Raw genomic sequence first — 20,749 nt, 5'->3', positions numbered from 1 at the left:
CCCTCCCTCATTACCACCTCTGAGGTGCCCTTGAGCCAGGAGCGCTCCGGCGGCCAGCAGAGCAGACAGTAGCAGCACAGAGCAGCTTCCAGGTGTGTGGAAACCTGATCAAAGAGAAAGAGAAATTTGCTCTCAGTGAATCTTTCCTTAAAATAATAAAGGTATAGTTGGTCATCAGATGCCTGATGGGGCAGCTGTAGCTCAGCGGGTAGAGCAGGTCAACTAGTGATCGGAATGCCTGATGTTGAGGTAATATATTTATTGGTGACGAGTTAAGATGAACAACTTTAAAAAGAAGATGATAAAGTAAAGTCAGGTTTGTTTTAGGGTTTGTTTGGCTGTGAGACCTCTCGCTTCATCGTTAACCCCCGACAGCAGTGGATTCTGTCCACGATCACCTTCAACCCTCAACATTCACACAATGATAACATCGATCCCCCACGCTAGTCTGAATAATCACATTGTGGCCACAGGATATTGTTATTGAGTGAGTGTAAGAAGCAAAACTTTTTTTCCTCACCTTCAGAATGTGAATGTTTCTGCTCTCTCCGCCCACATGTCGAACCCACCGGCGAAAGTTCAGCTGCAGACGATCCCCAACTGAAACTCGAGCAGGCGAGGGAGGAAAAATAGTTGCACAAATAACTTTTTATGACAGTATAACGGTGTCTGCAGGTCTTGAAAAGTCATCAAACAAAATGATTTCAGTTTCACATATCATTTACAAACGCCTAGAGCATTTTTACTAGCCTGTGAAAGGAGCTAATGTTAGTTGTGTGTGGTTTGAGCAAAGACATGGCTCAGATATCTCCAGTACTGTCAGACCTCTGACCTTATTTAAGTTTTAATAGGTTAATCCATCCTTTCATCTGTCCATCCATTTCCTGCTGCTTGTCCAGGTCCAGGTCAGGATAAATTATGAGTTAATAATATTATCAGGAATTATAATTTTTGTAACGTAGTGTTATTACCTTCATTCACTTGAAAATATTCCTACACCCTTATTAAAGACATTTCAATATCCGGGCACTTTTCATATAGAGCGGGTGTCGACTGTACATTTGATATAATACCGTCATAATATTGTCTCTCTTGGTTTTAATTTTATCTTTCTACTGTGGCCGTTATGACTGTGATACAGGTAATAAATCTCATTGTCTGCGATATTAAAATTGTCTTAGAAGGTCTTAAATCTAACGCGAAACGCTGCAGAAACCCTGTCATCAGAAGAAGAATCGTGATGATCATCTAAGAGTTGAGATTTTTCATTTTTAAAACACTAGAAGCGGCACGATGGGTCCAGTAATAGATGGACGTTGTGTTTGCAGGGAGCTGAAGGTGGTGACAGGAGAGTGGTTCCTGGAGGAGCGGTCCAAACGCTTCGAGCAGGTGGTGGCGAGCAGCGACATGGTCAAACAGACGATCCTGAGTAGCCCCAGTGAGTTTCACCGCTGATGTTCCGTAAACTGCAAAGCTGATATCCAAACTATAACAGTGGAGGGTATATGCTGATGTAACTAAACGACTCTTGATGTTTCTGATCACAAGTCGCAGATGAGAAGCCGACAGAAAACCTGGCAGCTCCTCCTGAGTCAGAGAGACCCGACACCCCGAAGTCCAACAAGAACACAATACTCCATGTGAAGGGCGGCGCCAAGAGGAAAGGGTAAGTGGCGGGAAACCGTACGAACCAGCTCCATTTACGCGTTTTCTGAATCTGCTCAATGAAGCTACACAACATGAACCATGCAAGATATGCGAGAAGCAGGGACAGGAAGAGGGAAATAATCTCAGGGCACATTTGAAAGGAATCGGCAGTGTGTCGAGGACTCATCTCGGTGAAACAACGTTAGAAAGGGATCGAGTGGAAGCTCATGTGATTTTTCAGAAGCCCTGAATGCATTTTGAAAGCACATTTGGTGGAGCAACACGGCGGTAATTGTATCAAGCCGGCTCGCCCCGCTCCTCATCTCGTCTGCACTCAAATGTTCCTGAAGGCATCGCGCGGAGTCGGACGGAGAAGAAATGACAGAAGAAAATGGCAATTCAGCTCTGATAAACAATCGATATAAAGACCGCTCTGTTCACAAGAAAGGACCCACTGCAGTTATCTTGATCAGAGCGGTGGCTGGTCAAGACTCAAGACTGGAAATTAAATTAAGTAATCATATTCACTCACAAGAGATGATAAACATATTTTTGGAACTCTACATCACCACACTTGCACAACGCCCTTTCTTTTGTCGAGGCAGCTGTCTTTGTCTCTTACTTTTCTTCACGTCTTTCTCATCACTTGGCCTGTTCGGTAGTACGAGCTGTCACCGGGAGTGTTGGACCTGTTAGCTTTCCCTGCTCTCTGTGTGTTCCCTGAGCAGACAGGACCAGACTAAGTGTCAGGTGTACCTGGATGACCAAACACTCTGTAACAGTGATGCTGTTACAGACTGCTGGAATATAGAGCTATTTAACACAAGCAAATAAAGCTTACAGGAGCTTGTTAACATGCTAACTGGTGCTAATTGGTACACAAAAGGGATTACCGTCCTCATTGAAAATTCATCCTCTGGGCAAAATGAGTACATGTATCAAATTTCAAGCAATCATCAATCTAAAAAACATCGACCTCATGGTGGCATTAAGGGAAAAGTCATAGAATCACCCAAATCAGTAGGCTTTATCCTCTGGGGACCATGAACGATCTGTCTTTGTGCAGATCCAACCACTAGATTTTGAGATATTTCAGTCTGGTTCCAAACTAAGTGGAACTACAGACAGACCATCATCGTGGCCAGTCACATGGCCGAAATTTCCAAGGAATTTCTCTAAAATATATCAGGAAGTTTTTCTTTATATCCTACTAAATATCACATTTCAAAAGAGATGTTTCCTTTAATGTACCAGGGATGTTCTTCATTTACTAGAGTGTATTTCCTCTACAGCTGAGTGACCGAGATGATTGTGAGAAACCAGGGAGAAACAGTGTAATGAATCCGCAATAACCGACATGACTGAATTTCTCCTGTACATAACAGTGTGTGTGTGTGTGTGTGTGTGTGTGTGTGTGTGTGTGTGTGTGTGTGTGTGTGTGTGTGTGTACGTGTGTGTCTTTGTGTGCAGAAGGATGAAGCTGGATAAGAAAGGCATCCGACCCACCTTGAAGCCGGAGAATGGGGTCGACAGCGCCAGTGTCAAATCAGTCTCGGACGGAGATGCTCAAAGCGCACGAAGTGTTCGCTCGGCTCCGAGTCCTCGAACAAAGAGGTGCTCGTCCCAACCACCAATAACCGCTGTGTGGTATCAATGTCATGTCACACTGAGGCTCCTTAACAATTCACTTTGATGCAGTTTTAGAAGTTGTATTCAAACACACACAGTCTCTCCGCACTGGTTCAGCCTTGTATTTAACCTCAAAGTGTGGTTAGAGACTTGCGTTAGACATCTGGGCTGAAACTGCCCGAGGAGTTATTTTTGAAACACTTAGATGCATCAAGGCCAGATAACTGCTTTTCAAAAACACAAAAGAATTCAAATGGGATGGCCGTGACAGCTACTTACAGCTCAGCCTCATGAAAGCATCTTTAAAGATGATATTTGAGTAAATATTTATGTTTATGCAGCCGAGGAGCCTCAGGCAACATGCTTCCACAAGTGTTACACAACTAATCAAGGCTTAAGTTAATATTATCTCATGGTAAGGGATGAAAGGAATGTCACGGGTATTAAAATGCTTGATGCTGAACTGGTTTTCAGGGGCAGTGCCGTGGCCTTGGAGTCCTCAGGGATGCCCACGGTACCCAACAACCTGCGCTCCCAAACTCCTGACAGATCCTCCACTCCCGGCGACACCCGGAGGGTCAGGGTCAGCAACTGATACACAAAAACACACAGATGGAAACACACTCGGGAGACCATTTGCATTACGTTTGTTTTCGTAACCCAAGGTTTTTTTTCCTGTCTTTGCGCGCAGCCCGACGGAGCGGAGAGCGTCGCCAGTTTGCGGTCCGTCGACAGTCCATCTGAGAAAAAAGCCGCCGGCCATCACAGGAAAGATTCGGACACGCCGACCATCTCTGTGTCCAGGGCCTCGGTGTCCTCAGGTGCCGGCACACACACCTCCGTCGTCTCACAGCTTCACAGGTCACACAGATTCAGACAATCACGATCTCAAGATGTGTTAGAGGCAGCGACATCATATTAAAAGTGAATTTAGACAGACTAACCTCCGCAGAATCACTCAGCCGCTCTCCATCCCAGACCCTTAAGTACCTCGTATAATTATTCCATACTCCATCAGTCCGATGTCACATCTGCACAAATTACACTACCAGCTCTCACCCCCGCCGCTGTCTGCTGTACTTCTTTCATTGTATCATCTCTTTAAGTGTAATCTCCCCCGCTTTTGTCTCTCTCCCCGTCAGACACTTTATCTCCGCTTGTAGCAGCTGCTAAGCGTCAGTGTGTCAGGATTTTTAAACAAGTGTTGTGAAAAGAGCTGCTGAGTGAGACCACAGACCACACATCACTGTAATATATACTGAAGCTGTAGCCATTTTGTTTTGCAGCATTGTATTTCAAGAATTAGGATGCATTTTTCTATAATTGTATTCATACTGTGGTCCTTGACTACGGTTGATGTGTTCCCAGGACACAGTCTGTCCCTGGAGGAGTCCTCAGATGTTCAGTCTCCGTTTGAAAAATGCAGATTTCCGGAGAAGATGCCACCTGCAGTTTTAGACACGGTTCTGTAGTTTTTCAAGGCTTATTTACAAAACACAAGTTTCACAGGAATTATTTGGGACTTTGGGGAAATACGCACACTTTCTCAGGAGTTAGATCCAAACTTCATTTTCATCTAGTGTCCGTGTGTGTAGTACATAGCTATAGCTGGGAGGTAGTTAGTTGCTCATCATAAAAACTGTAAGCCAGGAGAAACAGCTGTATTGGCTACAGGGCTGTAGTGGTAAAATACAAAGTAATGTTGGTAAACTGAGTGTGTGTGTGTGTGTGTGTGTGTGTGTGTGTGTGTGTGTGTGTGTGCATTCAGCCCTTGGTAAGTCCTGGTTTGCTGTCTCTTTAAAGTTAAAATGTATCCTGCTCTGAAGCTCAACAGTTAGGATCTCACATTCTCCCTTTTAAGACCCTTTGAAAACACAGGCATGATTTTGAAGGATGGATAAAATTGTGCTATCAGGCCATCTGCTCTAAGAACTACTGATTCATTAACGCCTGACAACACATTACACCACTGTATCTAAGATAAAGATGTTTAGTTTGGTCACCACATATGGCGTATCTCTACAAATCCCACCCTGTAGACCGCAGCTTGTGACTGTGAATGCTTACGTTTAAACAAAAAAAACTAATCTAACAAATAAAGTGAGTAAAAACGTGACTTGCCTGATGCAGTATGTGCTGTATATATGGTTAAAGTCATTTCCACTGCAGAGGAGTTCACATCATCTAACAGGGCAGCAGGTGAGGGAGCATATAGCATCACATTACAGAACTTTTTACTACTGAACTGCTTTTCTGTCCAACCCCAGCTGATGAAATCTGCTGGCAACAGTAACGATGTTTACCAGTGCGAAATAAGAAGCCTGCTCTTTTTTCTTGCTGCTGTCTGAAAACAAGGACAACATGTTTACAAAACTTGCGATGAATTTCAAAAGGCAATCTGCGAGCACAGGAAGACGGACAGGCGCAGCCGCCTGACTCCAGCTCCGTGATAAACACAATGAGATGAGAGATGAATTCAAACTTCTCAGTCATTGTCTTCTCGTGTTTCTCAAAGGGCTGAACGATTTGTTTAAATCCACATCTCGTTCATTGTAATTACAGTTAACTCAAATGTGAAACACTTAAAGCTGCATTGTTTAACATAGTCTAAATGAAGTTTCAATGTTTGTATGACGTACATTTGTGCACAACCTCACACGGTGTCCGAGAGATAACATGGCGATGGTGATTTGTTTCTACAGCGTCTTGCACTATCTGCTTCTTTTCCTCTGTGTTTGCCTTCCAGTCTTTCTCTCCCTTCAAACAGCATCTTTGAAACTACTTTTTTTTTTTCCCCCGTCTCTCTCTCTCTCCCTCGCACCAGATCACAGTCGCTCAGAGATGGACCTGTCAGCGCCCGGTTCTGAACCCAGTGAGGACGCTCTCAGCCTCAGAAGCCGCTCGGTCCCCGGGCTCAACGAAACAGTAAGCGCCATCAGCCTGTCACCTTTAGCTCCACACATTTGACTTCTGTGGCAAAATTCCTCGCAGAGCGCAATCACAGTGAGGCTGTTTGATTTTTTGCTGTCCATTCATCTCCACTTTTAATCCATACATCTACTGTACTGCGAGTCCATGTCCAGCTCAGCATCTGTGGGCAGACGAACTCAGCGTGACGCGTGGGCTGAATGTTAATTTCACTTCAGAGCTCACTTCAAAGAGCATGACAAGCATCTAAACAGTTGTAGGCCGAGAGCAGGTGGAGGATCTGATGGTCAGTATAGGGGCTGCTTTGTCTCGGAGCGCCCATTTGCATTCAGGGCGCTTTACAGAATCGCAAACACGCGGAATATTTCAGATCTGCTCATCCATTCACGCTCACGAGCGTACTGTAAACCCGGTGACATTGTGATTCTGCGTGTGAGAACCGAGTAAACAAATTACCACACTCTGTCCTGACTTGTCTGATTGAATTTATGGAAAGCTGGCTGCATCCACCCACACACACACACACACACACACACACACACACACACACACACACCCAGAGCTGCTGTGTGGAAAACTGTGCAACTGTACACGGATGCCTTGGCCGGCCTCCCAGATACCATCTCCTCCTTTTGATTAAGTCTGAACGCTGTCGTCCGCAGGAGTTTTCTGATGACGATGCGGAGGAGGACATCGACGCTCTGATGTCGGCTCACAGCAAGACTCCCAGCCGACGCCTCAGCAACACCGTGTCAACGGTAACGCCCATGTTAAACACACACAAAAAAATGTCACGAGCACATTCTGGGAAGTCGTAAGCGCGCATGTACAGCACAAACATATACTTGAACTCTCTGTATACAGTCGTACGCTCACCCTCACCTGATGCTAGAGGCATGGAGGGTCTGTTGTTGGCTGTGTCAACAGGGTGAGATTCAGGGCCAGAGGACAGCTCGTGTCACAAACGCCTTCCTCTGCAGCACGCCTGCATTTACATAAACTAACTACTCCACTTGTAGAATACGTATTTAATAATGTAGATGCTTACGGTTATGTGCGAGAATTAAGTGTTGGATTTATGTGTTTGATATATTGATTATTTTGTGCAACGGAGCCAAGTAGAGAAAAAAAAAACAAACATTAAAAGTAGAGCGTTTAAGTTTATATAGGCAGACTCAATTTCTTGGTTAATGCTGGCTAGTGCTGCTGTTGGGAGCGAGGCACTGAGACAGGAACATGTCCACCCCGGAGACATGATGAGCATGTGAGACCACAACTCTTTTTTTAATATTTTAATATCATCACACATATATTCAATTAGCTCCCTCTTTTACTTGACTTGATTTCCCGTGTTTACACAGTGGCCCCCCCCAGCAAAGTTGACTTGGTCACACAAGTTATTGTCTTCTGGGCACCCTCACAACCAGATATAAAGTACTTAGTGTGGCAGAAAATCCTGTTATTCAAATGGCCTGAATAATTGGCTTATTTCCTGACTGAAACCGTGTGTATGTGCGTGCGTGTGTGTGTGTTTAATTTGAGTGCTGCATAGGTAAACAGACGAGACAGGCATCCTGCCTGTCTGACATTTATCGTGTCATCTCATAAATGACTAACAGCGTCACTGAGCTGCTGTTGGCTGTGTGAATGGATGTGATGAGGGACTTGGTGCAGATAGTTGAGTCTGTCATTGATTCAAGCTGTATGTATTCTGCCCACTATTGCATGAGAGGGCTGTGGTAAACAATGAGCGCGAGCTAAAGTAGTATAAGCGAGATTCATTTAACCTTTTAAAGCGCGCCTGTTTGGAAGGGAACAATCGCTCGGACCTGTGGACGTGAGCATGCTCCACCAGTTGCTGTTTTTTGTCTTCCATTTCTAAAACTTTTATTAACAACATGGTAAAAATACATCCCACAGGGTTTAGACAAATTTATTGAATCATTCCCAAAACATGAGCATCATAACTAGATTATTATACATGATAATAATGACCATTTTTTATGCTTCTTTTTTAAAACAGCATTTAATTGACTGAATTTAGGCCAAAGACACGCTGCACACATGAAAATCAACGAACTGTGCTTAATGTAATGCAAAATGTCAAAATACACATAAAAAATAACCCAATAGATTAACTTTATTTGCATTCATGGGTGAAGCTGACAGACGAGCCCCACAACTGAGATCAAACTCTTAAGAAGTTTTTCTCCCAGATGTTGACAATCATGAAATGAAATCTTTACAGCTTCATCATTACTAGTGATCTAGAATTTTAAGAATTCATGAAGAAGCTATCCGGCTTTCCCAAGTTACAGCTGGTTCTCAGGGTGTGAGAAAGAGCTGGCTGACGTTATTCATTGCAGGTAGCTAGCTATCATTAGCGTAATAACATTAGGATAACCTCTGCATAGGGTTATCAACCTTATAAAACCTTAATGTATTATTTTTCTATACAACAAGTGCTTCAGTGATGACACATTTAGGCTAACTAGAAGGTTAGCGTCATCCTGGTTCCCTCCACAAAAAGCCCGAGGGGATTTGTCCGATGGATTTTTGGATTATTGCAGAAAATAAAATCTGTTGGAAAACAAAGTTTATGATACTTTTGTTCCAATTAACAGCATAGTAAACACAAATGAAGGCCACTTTTATGAATTTTTGAAACATAAATGCAGCAGCCGAAGTAAAAAGTTAACATCACAGACACCGAGCTTCCTACTGGACTATATATACTACACACACTTTTTGAAGACACTGAAACACATTTTAATTCACATGCAGTGTATTTACTGACGTATGTTGTAGAACAAAACATTAAAATCTCTTGAGCCTGTATCATCCTAAGACCTTATTTCAGGTTTTTATCCCAATACCCATTAAAAGCCCATTAAATTGGGGATGAGGGAAGTGCAAAAATGCTCACTGGTTTCCCGGTTATAGGACTCCTTCCTGCAGCACTCTGCTCTCCAGCTCTGCAGGGTGATGTTTTCTCACTCTCCCACCACTCATGCATACAGCTTCATACTCAGCCATGCACTTCCCGCACTTGGATCCTCAGCAGTGAATCTGCTGAGTGTGGAGCTGAACTGATGAACTGCTGTTGAGAAAACTGAAAAAAAATGACCACGCTTTCCATGACCCATTAGTTTTTCAAGCTCTGGAGAAAACTTTATGTTTATTGTTTTAATCCAGGTTTGACTGTTGAACCAGAATGATACACACATATACACTCAGTTGCCAGTAGGTACACCCCACTAAAGTTAATGTAGTCGAATACAGCAGCCGTGCACTAAATCCTGCCTTTATGAAGGTTATAATGTAGGGAGGATGGTTTGTAGAGCTGTTGAACTGTATTGCATTATAAAGAAAGGTGTTTCTGCTTTTTTAGCCATTAACAAGTTAGACAAAATAATAGAAACACATGATTAGAATGTTACTAGTGTTGTTGGTCTTAAAACAACTACGGGATACATTCAAATGTTGAACTGATAACTGCACAGGATTAAGACGTAGTCCAGTCGATGATTTCCAGTCAAAGCCATGAGCAACAACATGTTGGTGTCTCCTCCAGATGAAAAGTCAGAGGAGTTGATAAGAATCATCCTCTGTGGTCCGTACAAACATTTCATCACAACCCGTCTAGTAGCGGAGATATTTCAGCCTCTGTCGTGCCTTCAGCCGCCCCTCAGCATCACCGGAAGTCATGCTTTAAATATTGAAAATATAAATATTTAATGACTTACCAGATAAGATAATAATAAACTCATCGCCATTCTTCCTCATTCCGACTGCCGCCCTGTGTGCGTCCTCGCTGATTTCACAGATGATTCCAGATGAGTTGTAATCTCTGTGGTCTCCTCTGATAATCACCATGGTAACCATGTGTAATGTGGTTTCTGCAGCTCCTCCTCCGGGGCCGGGGGTCTGTGCTCAGGGTCTGCCTCTATCACTAACACGTCAAAGAGCTTAGTACTTTCTCTTTCTCTCTCCTGTTCCTCTATTTTTTCCCCCTGTCTTCCTTCCCCCCCCCCCACCACCATTTATCTCTCCATCTCTCTAATGAATCGGCTGCCAGTCCTCCACTCCCTGCTCGGAGAGAAGGTGGGGGTACCTCAATGTCCCCGACTCGGATGCTGAGACTGTAAGTCTCCACCTTCAGCGCTCGTGCATGCATTCATCCACACCACTGCATTATAGAACAGTAACAGCAACGTTACAACCACATTAGTAACACTGATTGTTCCTGGATATACACACATATTGTGAACTCCCCTGCATGATCGGAGTGTGTTTGCCTTTTCTTAAGTGTGATGCTCAAGTTGCTACATCTACTTCCATTAACTCTGAGCTCCTCACATTAATGTAGTATCACACTGGCTCCCTGCAGCAAATAAGTGAGGAAGGCTCATTTCTGGCTTCTTCACTGCAGACAGCAGTGTTATTATCACTGGATTATACCACTTATGTCCTGTCCACAGCTACAATAGCCATCATGGTCTGCTTCCCAAGAGATTTTTCCCGGACAAAATGACCTGCTGTGGATGTATTGATCCGGTACCTTTTGTTCATGAAATACAATAGGTGGACTTCATGCCGTATGAATTGTTGCGTCTTAATTTGGTAATCTGTGAAACTCAGGAGGTGCAGCCGCGCAGGTCAATCCACTATTGGACAGCCGGTGTTATAAGAGAGTCAACTTTCTGAATGTGACTGGTAATAACAAGACCACACAACTGGCTGCTGTCACTCTTCTCACAGAGAGTTGTTACTTGATGATTGCATTTTGGGGGTTTGTTTTGTTTTCTTACTTTCCTATTTATTCTTCCTCTTCATTCTGAAGATGTGTTTCTTTGTCTTCCATGATAATACATTGAAAATAATTTGGGCTTTGGACTGATAGCCAGCCAAACAATACATAGTTTGTTTTATGCGAACACAAAAAAAACTGTGATGGAGACCAACAATCACTCAGTTAATCAAGAAAATAAGGGGTGGGGGTGTAAATCCCAGCCAACCAATCAATGCCAGCCATCTTACTCACTGGTAATATTGTTTTTCTGTTTTACACATTGTGTGTGATGCTCTCAAAACTTTGTTCTTGTAAAGGAGGCGTCCATCATTCATGTTTTCACAACGGGAGCGATTTTTCTGTGGTTTGCTGAAATTGGTTCCAGTACAAGTAGCAGCAGTGTCTCAAACTGGACCACTGAAATCCTGAAATACACCTGAGAGTGATCGAGATAAAATGGACGTTTACAAAGTTATTTCATTTAATTACACTGACTCATGTTAGAAAAAGATACAATAATTGTGACATTTAATATTGATTTCAAGTATTACAATCAGATTTTACGTGTTATTAAAACACTTATAATCACCGTGTTCTCTTCCTCATGAAGGCTCGGCTCATCTCTCCTCTGTACTAGGCCGTCCTCGTCTCACCCCTGTGTGTCCCGCAGGCCAGTGAATCTTTTGAAGTCTGGCGGCCGAAGTGTGCTACCTTGTGGGGATGCAGTTGTAGCAGTGTACAATTTCAAATAGCATGAGCCAGAACCTTCACCATGTGTTGCCACATATTTTATTCCACTCAAGGCTGCAGCTGTTGTATTTCCACAATGTTTCATCAGCGTTCTGTTACACTTTAGATGCTGCTGTTGTTCTCTCCCTCATCCCGTTTTTCCGCTTTCATGTCTCACATGTGTTGCCCTCTTTTCTTTCCCCACCTATACAACCCTTTCTTCCTCCTCTGACCTTCTCCCCCCTCTCATATCTGCCTCTTTATCCCTCTGTCTCTGCCTAACAGAGTAGTATAAACAGCATGATGAGCATGTACAGTGAGACCGGTGACTATGGCAACGCCAGGGTGAGCGGCGAGATCCTGCTGAACATCAGCTACAGCTACAAAACTGGTGCTCTCAATGTCGTGGTGAAGGAGTGTCACAACCTGGCAACAGGGGACGAGAGGAAGCAACGCACGGATGCGTATGAGCGCGCACGCACACACACATACACTACACAGATACTCAGCTAATAAGAACTCATTAAATCTGCAGTGGTGAATGTGAATAAATGAATAGATCTACTCTTTTAGCCAACAATGAACATTAGTGTGATTAGCTTACGAAACATTTATAAAGGCTGGCTCATTATTAAGTGCTGAAACTGAACAACAGAGACTCATTTTCTATTTGTGAACATGTTAAAGACAAATGATGTTAACCTTCTCAGATGACACCTTTGACGGAGGTACAGTTACCTCTACATACTGAACGCACAGATTCAATTGATATCGACCTTTTCCCGGTTCCACAATATATACAACAGTAATTTGAAATTTCCTCAAAAGCACTTCATAAATGCTTGGACTTGGACACAATCAAATATTACAACATTTTTGACCAAATGCCATTCCAGAAATATTAATACAGTGAGATTTTTTTTCTTTTCACTCCGAACAGTCAGAAAATTATAATTCTATCACTTTACTGTCATGCAGCCTTTTAAATAGGGAAAAGATGACACTAATTCCATATCACAATATAACAATATCCTGAATCTCAGACGGTACAGTCTCTTATTGTATATATTGCCCAGCCTTCCTGTCACTATAACTTCCTGGGGAAGAAACTGATGATTGATGATCCTCACAGAATGAGGAAGGAAGTCAGCCAGAGTGAGTGAGTGTAACATGAGTAAAACAAACATCAACTCACCTGTTTATACATTTCACTGCATTTCTGTCTGAGCCACGTCACATAGAATTCCTGGCAATGGTGGCGTGCAATTATAAACAGTACGACAGACTAGATACAGCATGTATACGGTTCCATAGGATGACAGAACAAAGTGCAAACGTTTCCTCATAAAATACATATTGAACTGGTAGAAAAAATATTTTAGAGGAGGATTATACATGTCACTACATAGCGAAAGTCAGAATTTTTTCTGACAGAAATTCCAGCAAATGTCATAAACATGGTAAAAAAAATGATCTAATTCATAGAAAAAAGTGGAACAAACACAAGGAGAAAAGAGGTCACTCTACAGAATTCTAATTAACAAGGGATGGGAGGACAGGAGAGGCTCACCTCGAGCTACAGAGAGACCATGTCTACATAAATGGAATATAGTCTCATGTGTCACCAAAGAGATCAGAGTGTGTATCCAGTGTGCTTCCCTTTTCAATAACTGATTGCTGTGTTTCCAGCTCAAGGGTTAGGAGTGACTCTCTCAATACCCTGTGAATTAAAGGGAAGCAGCACAACCAGGATTTCTTTCTTGCAGTGCTTCGCAGTTTGTTTTTATTTCTCACGACTGCTTTGTGTTCAGATATTCTCAATTTCAGATTACGCTGCGTTTGGCTACTTCAGCATATAGTTGCTCTTGTATGATATTATCTTATATTTTTCACCTGTATGAGGATGGCAAAACTCTCAAGTATCATAAATATTAGAGCAATGTGTCTATCTACCACATATGTAATTTCAGGGGTTGTCATCTTCTTTTTTTGAATTCACAGTGTTTTGTTCGAGCTGTTTTTATAGCTAATATTTATCCCTATTTTATTGTCCACATATCCTGCTATATGAACTGCTCTGTGGATGATGAGATCTGCTGCAATGAATCACCGGCAGCTGATGTCCCCTGTTGTATAAACAAGAGCTATTAGTCGCCATCTCCTCTAATCGAACCTGACTGAGTCACCGTGTCTTTTCATTTCGTGCTAGTTATGTGAAGACTTACCTGCTGCCAGACACGTCACGGCAGAGCAAGAGGAAGACGAGCATCAAGGCCAACACCATTAATCCTGTTTTCAACGAGAATCTGAGGGTGAGTGGATGGAAAAAAGCACAAACTTGCAAACTCATATTTCAACTTTACATCGCTAAGCCCATGTTCGCCCTGTGCTGTGCAGTATGTGATCAGCCACTCGCAGCTGGAGACGCGAACCCTGCAGGTGTCCGTGTGGCACCACGACCGCTTTGGGCACAACAGCTTCCTGGGCGAGGTGGAGCTGACCTTTGACTCCTGGGAGTTTGATTCCCAGATAGAGGAGTGGTACGCTCTGCAGCCCAAGGTAGGAAGCGTACTCGGCTGTGTGTTGTGTTGTCTTCCTCTCACACAAGCACTCACAAGGACAAGTGTTTTAAAGTGATTTGCTGATGGTGTTTGTGTAGGTGGAGAGCTGTATGGACTCCACAATGCAGTATAAGGGAGAACTGACTGTCGTGTTAAAGTACATACCTGCGGAGAAGAACCTCATGCTGCCTCTGGACCAAGTACAAGGTACATACACAACTGTGATGACCTTTATCTTACATATACTATTCTCACTCATAATGTGTCAAACCTTGTGAAGAGAAAAGGATCAAACTGCTAGAACAACAAAATATCTCTATTTTTCCCTGAAGTGGCATCGATGTTGGCAGTATCGCCTTGTTACGAAGCGGTGCCATGTTTACACTGTTTTATAAGAAAGAATGATTTTGTGTTATATTTGGTATTAATTATATTATATTTGGTTCATCAGTGGGCATCCTGTGTCAACAAGTTGTTGTTTAGAATTAACTTAGGCCTGTTATCATTAACACACTCCAGCCCTGAAATTTGGTCAGTTGTCATCCAGTTTTCTTAATACTGAGTTTTATCGTTTTACATACAGCGTTGGTAGATTATGTTTTTGTGACACCTGCATGAACACTTGTCTTTCTTTTTAAAAACTAAAAAGTGTGCTGGCATATTATCATAAGTACATGTCCTGAGTGTATGTGCTGTATCTGTGTACACACAAGGTGCATGTAAATGTGTGCGCACATTTTACTCACGTCTTGAGAGTTTTTACGACACTGTTTTTGTCGTTTGTGTGTCGCAAAAATAGACCTGAACCTTGAAAGTGAAGCTGTTTTATTCATCCTTTCTCTCTGCCTGCTTGCCTCTCCCCTCAGTGAAGAAAGGGTTCCTGAAAAGCAAGAAGACGAGCAACTTCACTTTGCCTAAAGGAGGCATGGTTGAGCTGCTAGTCAAAGGAGCCAAAAATCTAACTGCTGTCAAGTCTGGAGGCACCTCAGATCCCTTTGTGAAAGGGTGAGATGCTCCCTTCAGGGACGGGGTTGAAGCTTGTTCATTTTTGGCAGTAATAAACTGTACATTGTGAACTGCTGTATTAAATAGATGCCAAGTTAATTACTTTCAATATTCTAATATGAAACAATATCAAGAAAGAGTTGCTAACTGTAACTGTACATTTCAGAGGTGCATTTAGCTGTTTCTCTGTAATAGTTTTGTGTCTCTTTATAGTAGTTTAACTCTCTTTGTAGTCTTTCTTTGTCTCCTTTTTTTGTTATTTTTGTCTTTGTAGTTGTTTTTTCTTTGTAGTTGTTTTGTCTCTCTTTGTTCTCATTTTGTGTCTCTGTAGTCATTTTGTGTATCGTTGTAGTTGTTTTGATTCTCTTTGTAGTTGTTTTGTCTCTTTACACTCATGTCATGTTTCTTTTGTAGTAGTTTAGTGTATCGTTATGGTCATTTTATGTCTCTTTGTAGTTGTTTTGTGTCTCTTTTTAGTTTTTTATGTCTCCGACAAGAAGCATTGACTTTTAAGGCTGAACAAGTAATCAGAATATTATCAAAATAGCAACATAGCAAGGTGCCATTCTTGGCTCAATTTTTTATATAACACAGCCTGAGCATTGTAAATAAAAGTTGTATTCTTATTCCTCAGATACCTCCTTCCTGACAGCAACAAGTCAACAAAGCACAAGACAGTGGTGGAGCGACGCACTGTGAACCCGCAGTGGAACCACACATTCACCTACTGCGGCCTGCAGCCCGGAGACCTCAACAACGTCTGTCTGGAGCTCACAGTGTGGGACAAAGAAGCCCTGGCCAGCAATGTCTTCCTGGGCGGAGTCAGGCTGGGAGCTGGCACAGGTGTGTGTTTTCTTCTTATGAGGTCAAAGTCTTGCTAGAATTTGAAATAAGATGGTTAAAATCTCTGAATCTCTGTGGGCTAAAGGGCTTTACTGGAACTTTGAGAAGGCTGGTGGTTGGAATAATTTGTGCTGTTATGTTCACTCAATAAACATAAGCTTTGATCAAGTAAAAAGAAGGAAATGTCTTGTAAAGACCTACATAACGTATAAATATACATACCAAACAATAGTCCTGAGTCATGAGTGATGTGTAATGTGTCTGGAAGTAAAAGCCTCTGTTGCACAGTTGGGAGCCGGTATTCTTCCTCCAGCTATTGAGGTTGGCAGATTGAAAAATACTCAAAGGAGAAAACAGACTGTGTGAGCTGTGTGATTTGGGACAAGTGGATAGTGAGGCCCATTTTCTTTTGTATTGTAGAGTGTCTGTTTTCCAAGAAACTGCTCGACAGAATCCCTCAAATATTCTGATGTAGAGAAGGTGAAAAAATACATTTTATGTATGTAAGGAAACGGTTCAATATGTTTGATATCGTTGCTTATAATGATACGTGAATGCATTCAGTTTTTATGTTGTGCCATGCAAACAGCCCACATAGGCCAGAAGCCAGTTAGCTTAGCATAGCATAATGTCAGCCAGCCTGGCTTAGTCCAAAGGTCACAGAATCTACCTACTAGCATCCCTAAAGCTCACTAATGAACACGTTAACGTGAAGGTTAAATATGCAAGAAATGGCCAAGAATTCATACTCAATCAAACTGGGGTGAGCATATCAACATAGTAACCGCTAACTGCTGCTAACTGTAGCTGCCATTAGCCAATTAGCTTGATAAGCCGGGCATCTAACGGTCCAGACTAGGAGCTCAGAGCACCAGGAGAGTGATGGTGTTCACAGGCATGGTAGAAGAGGAGCACAGAGTATGTTGCTGGCTGGTTAGCATGCTAACTTCAGTAGATATTGCTGGAACATGGTAAATGGACACCAGCAAAGCCTTTAAATTACGGCCATACAGACTTTTTACTCTGTTTTTTTTCTGATTTCATCAGGATTGTACAGTATTGTTTTGATGGAGACATGAAGGTCTAAAGGACTTTCCAAATGGTTTTACTTTATTATCTGCCTTTTCATTGCATGGTTTGGAAATGTATATGCATCATTGTGACTTAAACTTGTGGTGTCTCTGGTGTGGCTGTATTCATGACACCGTGATGACGCTGAATTCATTCATTTATATTTAGAAAGTCACCTAAAGACACAATTTTTAAAAACAACTATTGTTTGGAGACTGTTCACGTCCCCAGGGCTCTCTAGTAGCTCTAACAAAGTAAAACAAATGTGTGTTTGTCTCATCCCTCTTCAAGGCAAAAGCTACGGGAACGAGGTAGACTGGATGGACTCATACGGGGAGGAACAGCGGCTGTGGCAACGCATGATTGAGAACCCCGAAGTCCCCCACGAGTGTACGCTGATGCTGCGATCCAGCATGCGCAAGTGCAACTCATGAGCAGGGCGCGAGCACAGGCAGAGAGGGTGAAGGAGGTTCACAGAGGGAGAGGAGAAGGACAAAGAAGTAACATGAAGGAGAGAGGAGAGGACTGGAGGAGTGGAACCGTCAAGAACAAACAGAACAGTGAAGGGTCCAAAACTCATGAAGGAACAGAGGCCGTCCCTCTCCCGACTTCTTTCCCCCCGTTCAGATCTCATCTCCCCCCCCCCCCCCCAAAAGCATCTAGTCTTGACCAAGCACTGCTGTTTACTGCTGTATATGAAAACATGTGATGTATGTTTAACTAACCGAATAAGCACACTGGCGTGACTCCGTCCTCGCCCCTGTGATTCACGTACCAGAGTCATATCTGCATGTAGTTACAGATGACGGAGACCATTTGTAAGGCGTTAGACGAGACGCTGATCAGTAACGTAGAGACTTAGAGACAGAGCTGCGTCCTGGTCTGAAGCACATGATGATGCTGAGATTCATCCCCATACAAGCTGTCGCGTACAGAGGTGGAAAGTGACGAGTTCTTGTACTCTGACTTGACTTTATTGATACTGAGGCAGAACGATGGTCACTTGTGAGAAAAAACTACTCTTGTGGAATTACAGTAGTAGCACTTTTGAGGACTTCTCAGGTTAGATACAAACTGTATGATTAATGTGGAAGGAACATCACATTTTATTGTCAATTATCATTTTATTATCAACTTTCCAGTGCTCTCCAAAGTAGAAACCATGTTTTATTGATAAGCTTTTGTTCAGACGGATAGATATTGTTAAAATGGAGTAGCCTCCTACTGTATAGGTTTCTCTGTGGTTGAAGAAACAGCATGCTACTCAGGGTGAAAGTATACATTCTGATGTCAGAATATAGGCAAAAGACTCGGACTGCAACAAACTTCGTCAATATTTTTTTGATTACTTGATTGGTGATTTTTAACCTGCAAGACAATTTGTGAAAAATGGCCATCACATTTCTTATAGCTGTAGGCAGCGTCTTCAAATGTCTGCATTTGCGTTGCCCGACCAACAGTGTTGTAAAACGTTTCTAAAAGTCATACTTGAATAAAAGTAAAGATGTCGTGTTAAATTTTGCTTTGGTGAAACTGAAAGTCACCCATAGAAATAGTACTTGAGTAAAATACTCAAAGTATCTGATATATGATATACCTTGGTGTTAAAAGTCATTTTCTGCCAACAAATATTCTGTCTATATATGATATACTATGGTTGACCCATTATTGGATCTACTGTTAAGGATTTTCTTAATTATTGGAATACGTTCTCTCTTAATTCCATACCAATTACAGTCTACAAAGTAATTAACAACTGAAGTTATCAAATAAATGCTGAGGAGTAAAAACTACAAAATTTGCCTCCAAAATGTCGTTGAGCGGAAGTATAAAGTAGCAGTAAATAGAAATACTCCAGTAAAGTAGAGGTACCTCAGATTTGTACTTGAATACAGTGTTTAAGTAAATGTACTGACTCCCATTCTGTCATTGCAGACAGATGGGCTCAAACCTAAAAACACTCAATTCCCAATTAACTGAACCAGCAAAAACAACAAGTTTGCATTTTTTTAAAAGCGGAAACCATCAAATGTTGAGCCTGTCCAGCCACACCGGCATCTTCATGTGTCAGTGTCGTCCGTCTCCACAACTATTTGATGGCCAAAACCTGGCTTTTCCTCTTGTGCCGCCATGAGGTCGACTTCTTGTATGCCCAGGACATTTAGTCCCACGGTGGTGAAAAATGTCCTTGATGAGCAGTTTCTTTGGCATCGTCGTTAGGTCAAAGCTTTTTTTTTCCCCAATACATGCAAAACTAATGACGTTCTCATCCGCCTCAGCTGTGGTTTGTGTTTGGTGCCGCTGTTTAGCATGCTAACAAGTTAAATTAAGATGGTAAACATTACACCTCAGAAACATCAGCATGTCAACGCTGTGCTCGTGACCATGTGCCCATATTGATGGTAGCGATTAGCTCAAAGCTGTACCTAAGTTCACTGAGATAACAATTGTTGGTTGATTCGTAGCACTTGATATAACGGTACAAGTTCTCGAAAAAAAAAAAAAATGCACTTCCAGAAATGAGAGTTCTTGTGTATGTTACTTTCCACCTCTGGTTGACGTAATGAAAACCGACGGATTACCTTGAAAAGAAGACAGATTACATGATTTAGCCTAGCTTCAATGTAAATTTTCATAGCACTGTATCAGTGTGATAATAAAAAACTGCATGGTATTAGATTAAACAGAGGTAGATGAACAAAAGAAAGGTTATGTTAAAGCACTGATAACGTTGTCATCACCTTAACCTCAGAAGAGATGTGTGATGTGTGAAGAGCGTTCCCAGGAACCCTGAGATGGGGGCTGAGTGTTACAGAGTGAGTCAGCACTGAGGCGAGCTGCCTTCATCTCAGGGGAAGCCTAATAATGAGTCAGTGACAGTCACCTTGTCCCTGTCGCCCGCGGCTCTGAGCGCCACCATCCTGTGATGAATCACACAATTCACAGAAACTATTCTCAAGTTGAACCCCGTACAATCATTTTTCATGTGGAATGCCAATTTCGTCCGCTTGTCCTTGGTAAACCTGCTCCGAACTCCCGGAGCAAAACAGTTTCACTCTGCACAATTACATGTGGTAATAATCAAACAAGGTGTTCACTGTGCAACATACTTTAGATGAGAGGCTCGTGCAATACCCGATTACAGAAGAAACTCTTGACGTGCAGCATGTACTATCTCTGTTGTGTCTGGTTTCCAAGCATCAAACTCTCTGTATTCCAGCCGATTTTGTCCCAGATGTGTTACAGGAATATTTTGAAATAAACACACACGTTTCCATAGACTGTCTGACTGCCTTTTTGTTGAATGCCTCCAATATGGAGCTGTTGATATGGCGCTGCCTTTGTGAGTGTACACCTAGAAACCAAGTTGGTGCTTTTTGACTGTAGTTTTTTGACACTCCATCAAATGAATCCATTTATTTTTCTCTGAACATGTAAACATTCATTAGAAAAGCACAGTGTTCTATCAAATAGCCAGATCTGCAACAATACACCCCTCTCTGATAGAGGAAATTGATTGGACACTGAAAATTGTTTGTTTACC

The 20,749-nt window shown here is 42.3% G+C and overlaps 1 protein-coding gene across 3 annotated transcripts in view; it reads left to right on the top strand.

Moving 5' to 3' along the window:
- Positions 1 to 20,486, top strand: part of sytl5 (synaptotagmin-like 5) — a 46,390-nt gene extending 25,904 nt beyond the window's left edge. Inside the window, exons 4-18 of one of the 3 annotated variants that reach the window (XM_037110803.1) lie at positions 1,329 to 1,438; positions 1,549 to 1,666; positions 3,118 to 3,261; positions 3,751 to 3,853; positions 3,968 to 4,097; positions 6,101 to 6,201; positions 6,867 to 6,962; positions 10,283 to 10,348; positions 12,011 to 12,189; positions 13,935 to 14,037; positions 14,123 to 14,284; positions 14,385 to 14,493; positions 15,153 to 15,291; positions 15,926 to 16,134; positions 17,497 to 20,486. In XM_037110803.1, the coding sequence (XP_036966698.1) occupies positions 1,329 to 1,438; positions 1,549 to 1,666; positions 3,118 to 3,261; positions 3,751 to 3,853; positions 3,968 to 4,097; positions 6,101 to 6,201; positions 6,867 to 6,962; positions 10,283 to 10,348; positions 12,011 to 12,189; positions 13,935 to 14,037; positions 14,123 to 14,284; positions 14,385 to 14,493; positions 15,153 to 15,291; positions 15,926 to 16,134; positions 17,497 to 17,639 (1,912 nt within the window). In that variant the 3' untranslated portion in view covers positions 17,640 to 20,486. Of the gene's footprint in view, positions 1 to 1,328; positions 1,439 to 1,548; positions 1,667 to 3,117; positions 3,262 to 3,750; positions 3,860 to 3,967; positions 4,098 to 6,100; positions 6,202 to 6,866; positions 6,963 to 10,282; positions 10,349 to 12,010; positions 12,190 to 13,934; positions 14,038 to 14,122; positions 14,285 to 14,384; positions 14,494 to 15,152; positions 15,292 to 15,925; positions 16,135 to 17,496 lie in introns of all 3 variants that reach the window. The other 2 variants (XM_037110802.1, XM_037110804.1) reach the window with 2 other exon arrangements.
- The last annotated feature ends 263 nt before the right edge of the window (positions 20,487 to 20,749 follow it).

The sequence above is a fragment of the Acanthopagrus latus genome, chromosome 9 (genome assembly GCF_904848185.1).
Source record: "Acanthopagrus latus isolate v.2019 chromosome 9, fAcaLat1.1, whole genome shotgun sequence".
Classification (NCBI taxonomy): Eukaryota; Metazoa; Chordata; class Actinopteri; order Spariformes; family Sparidae; genus Acanthopagrus; species Acanthopagrus latus.
The sequence above is the reverse complement of the archived record's forward strand: the minus strand, read 5'-3'. Positions and strand labels throughout refer to the sequence as shown.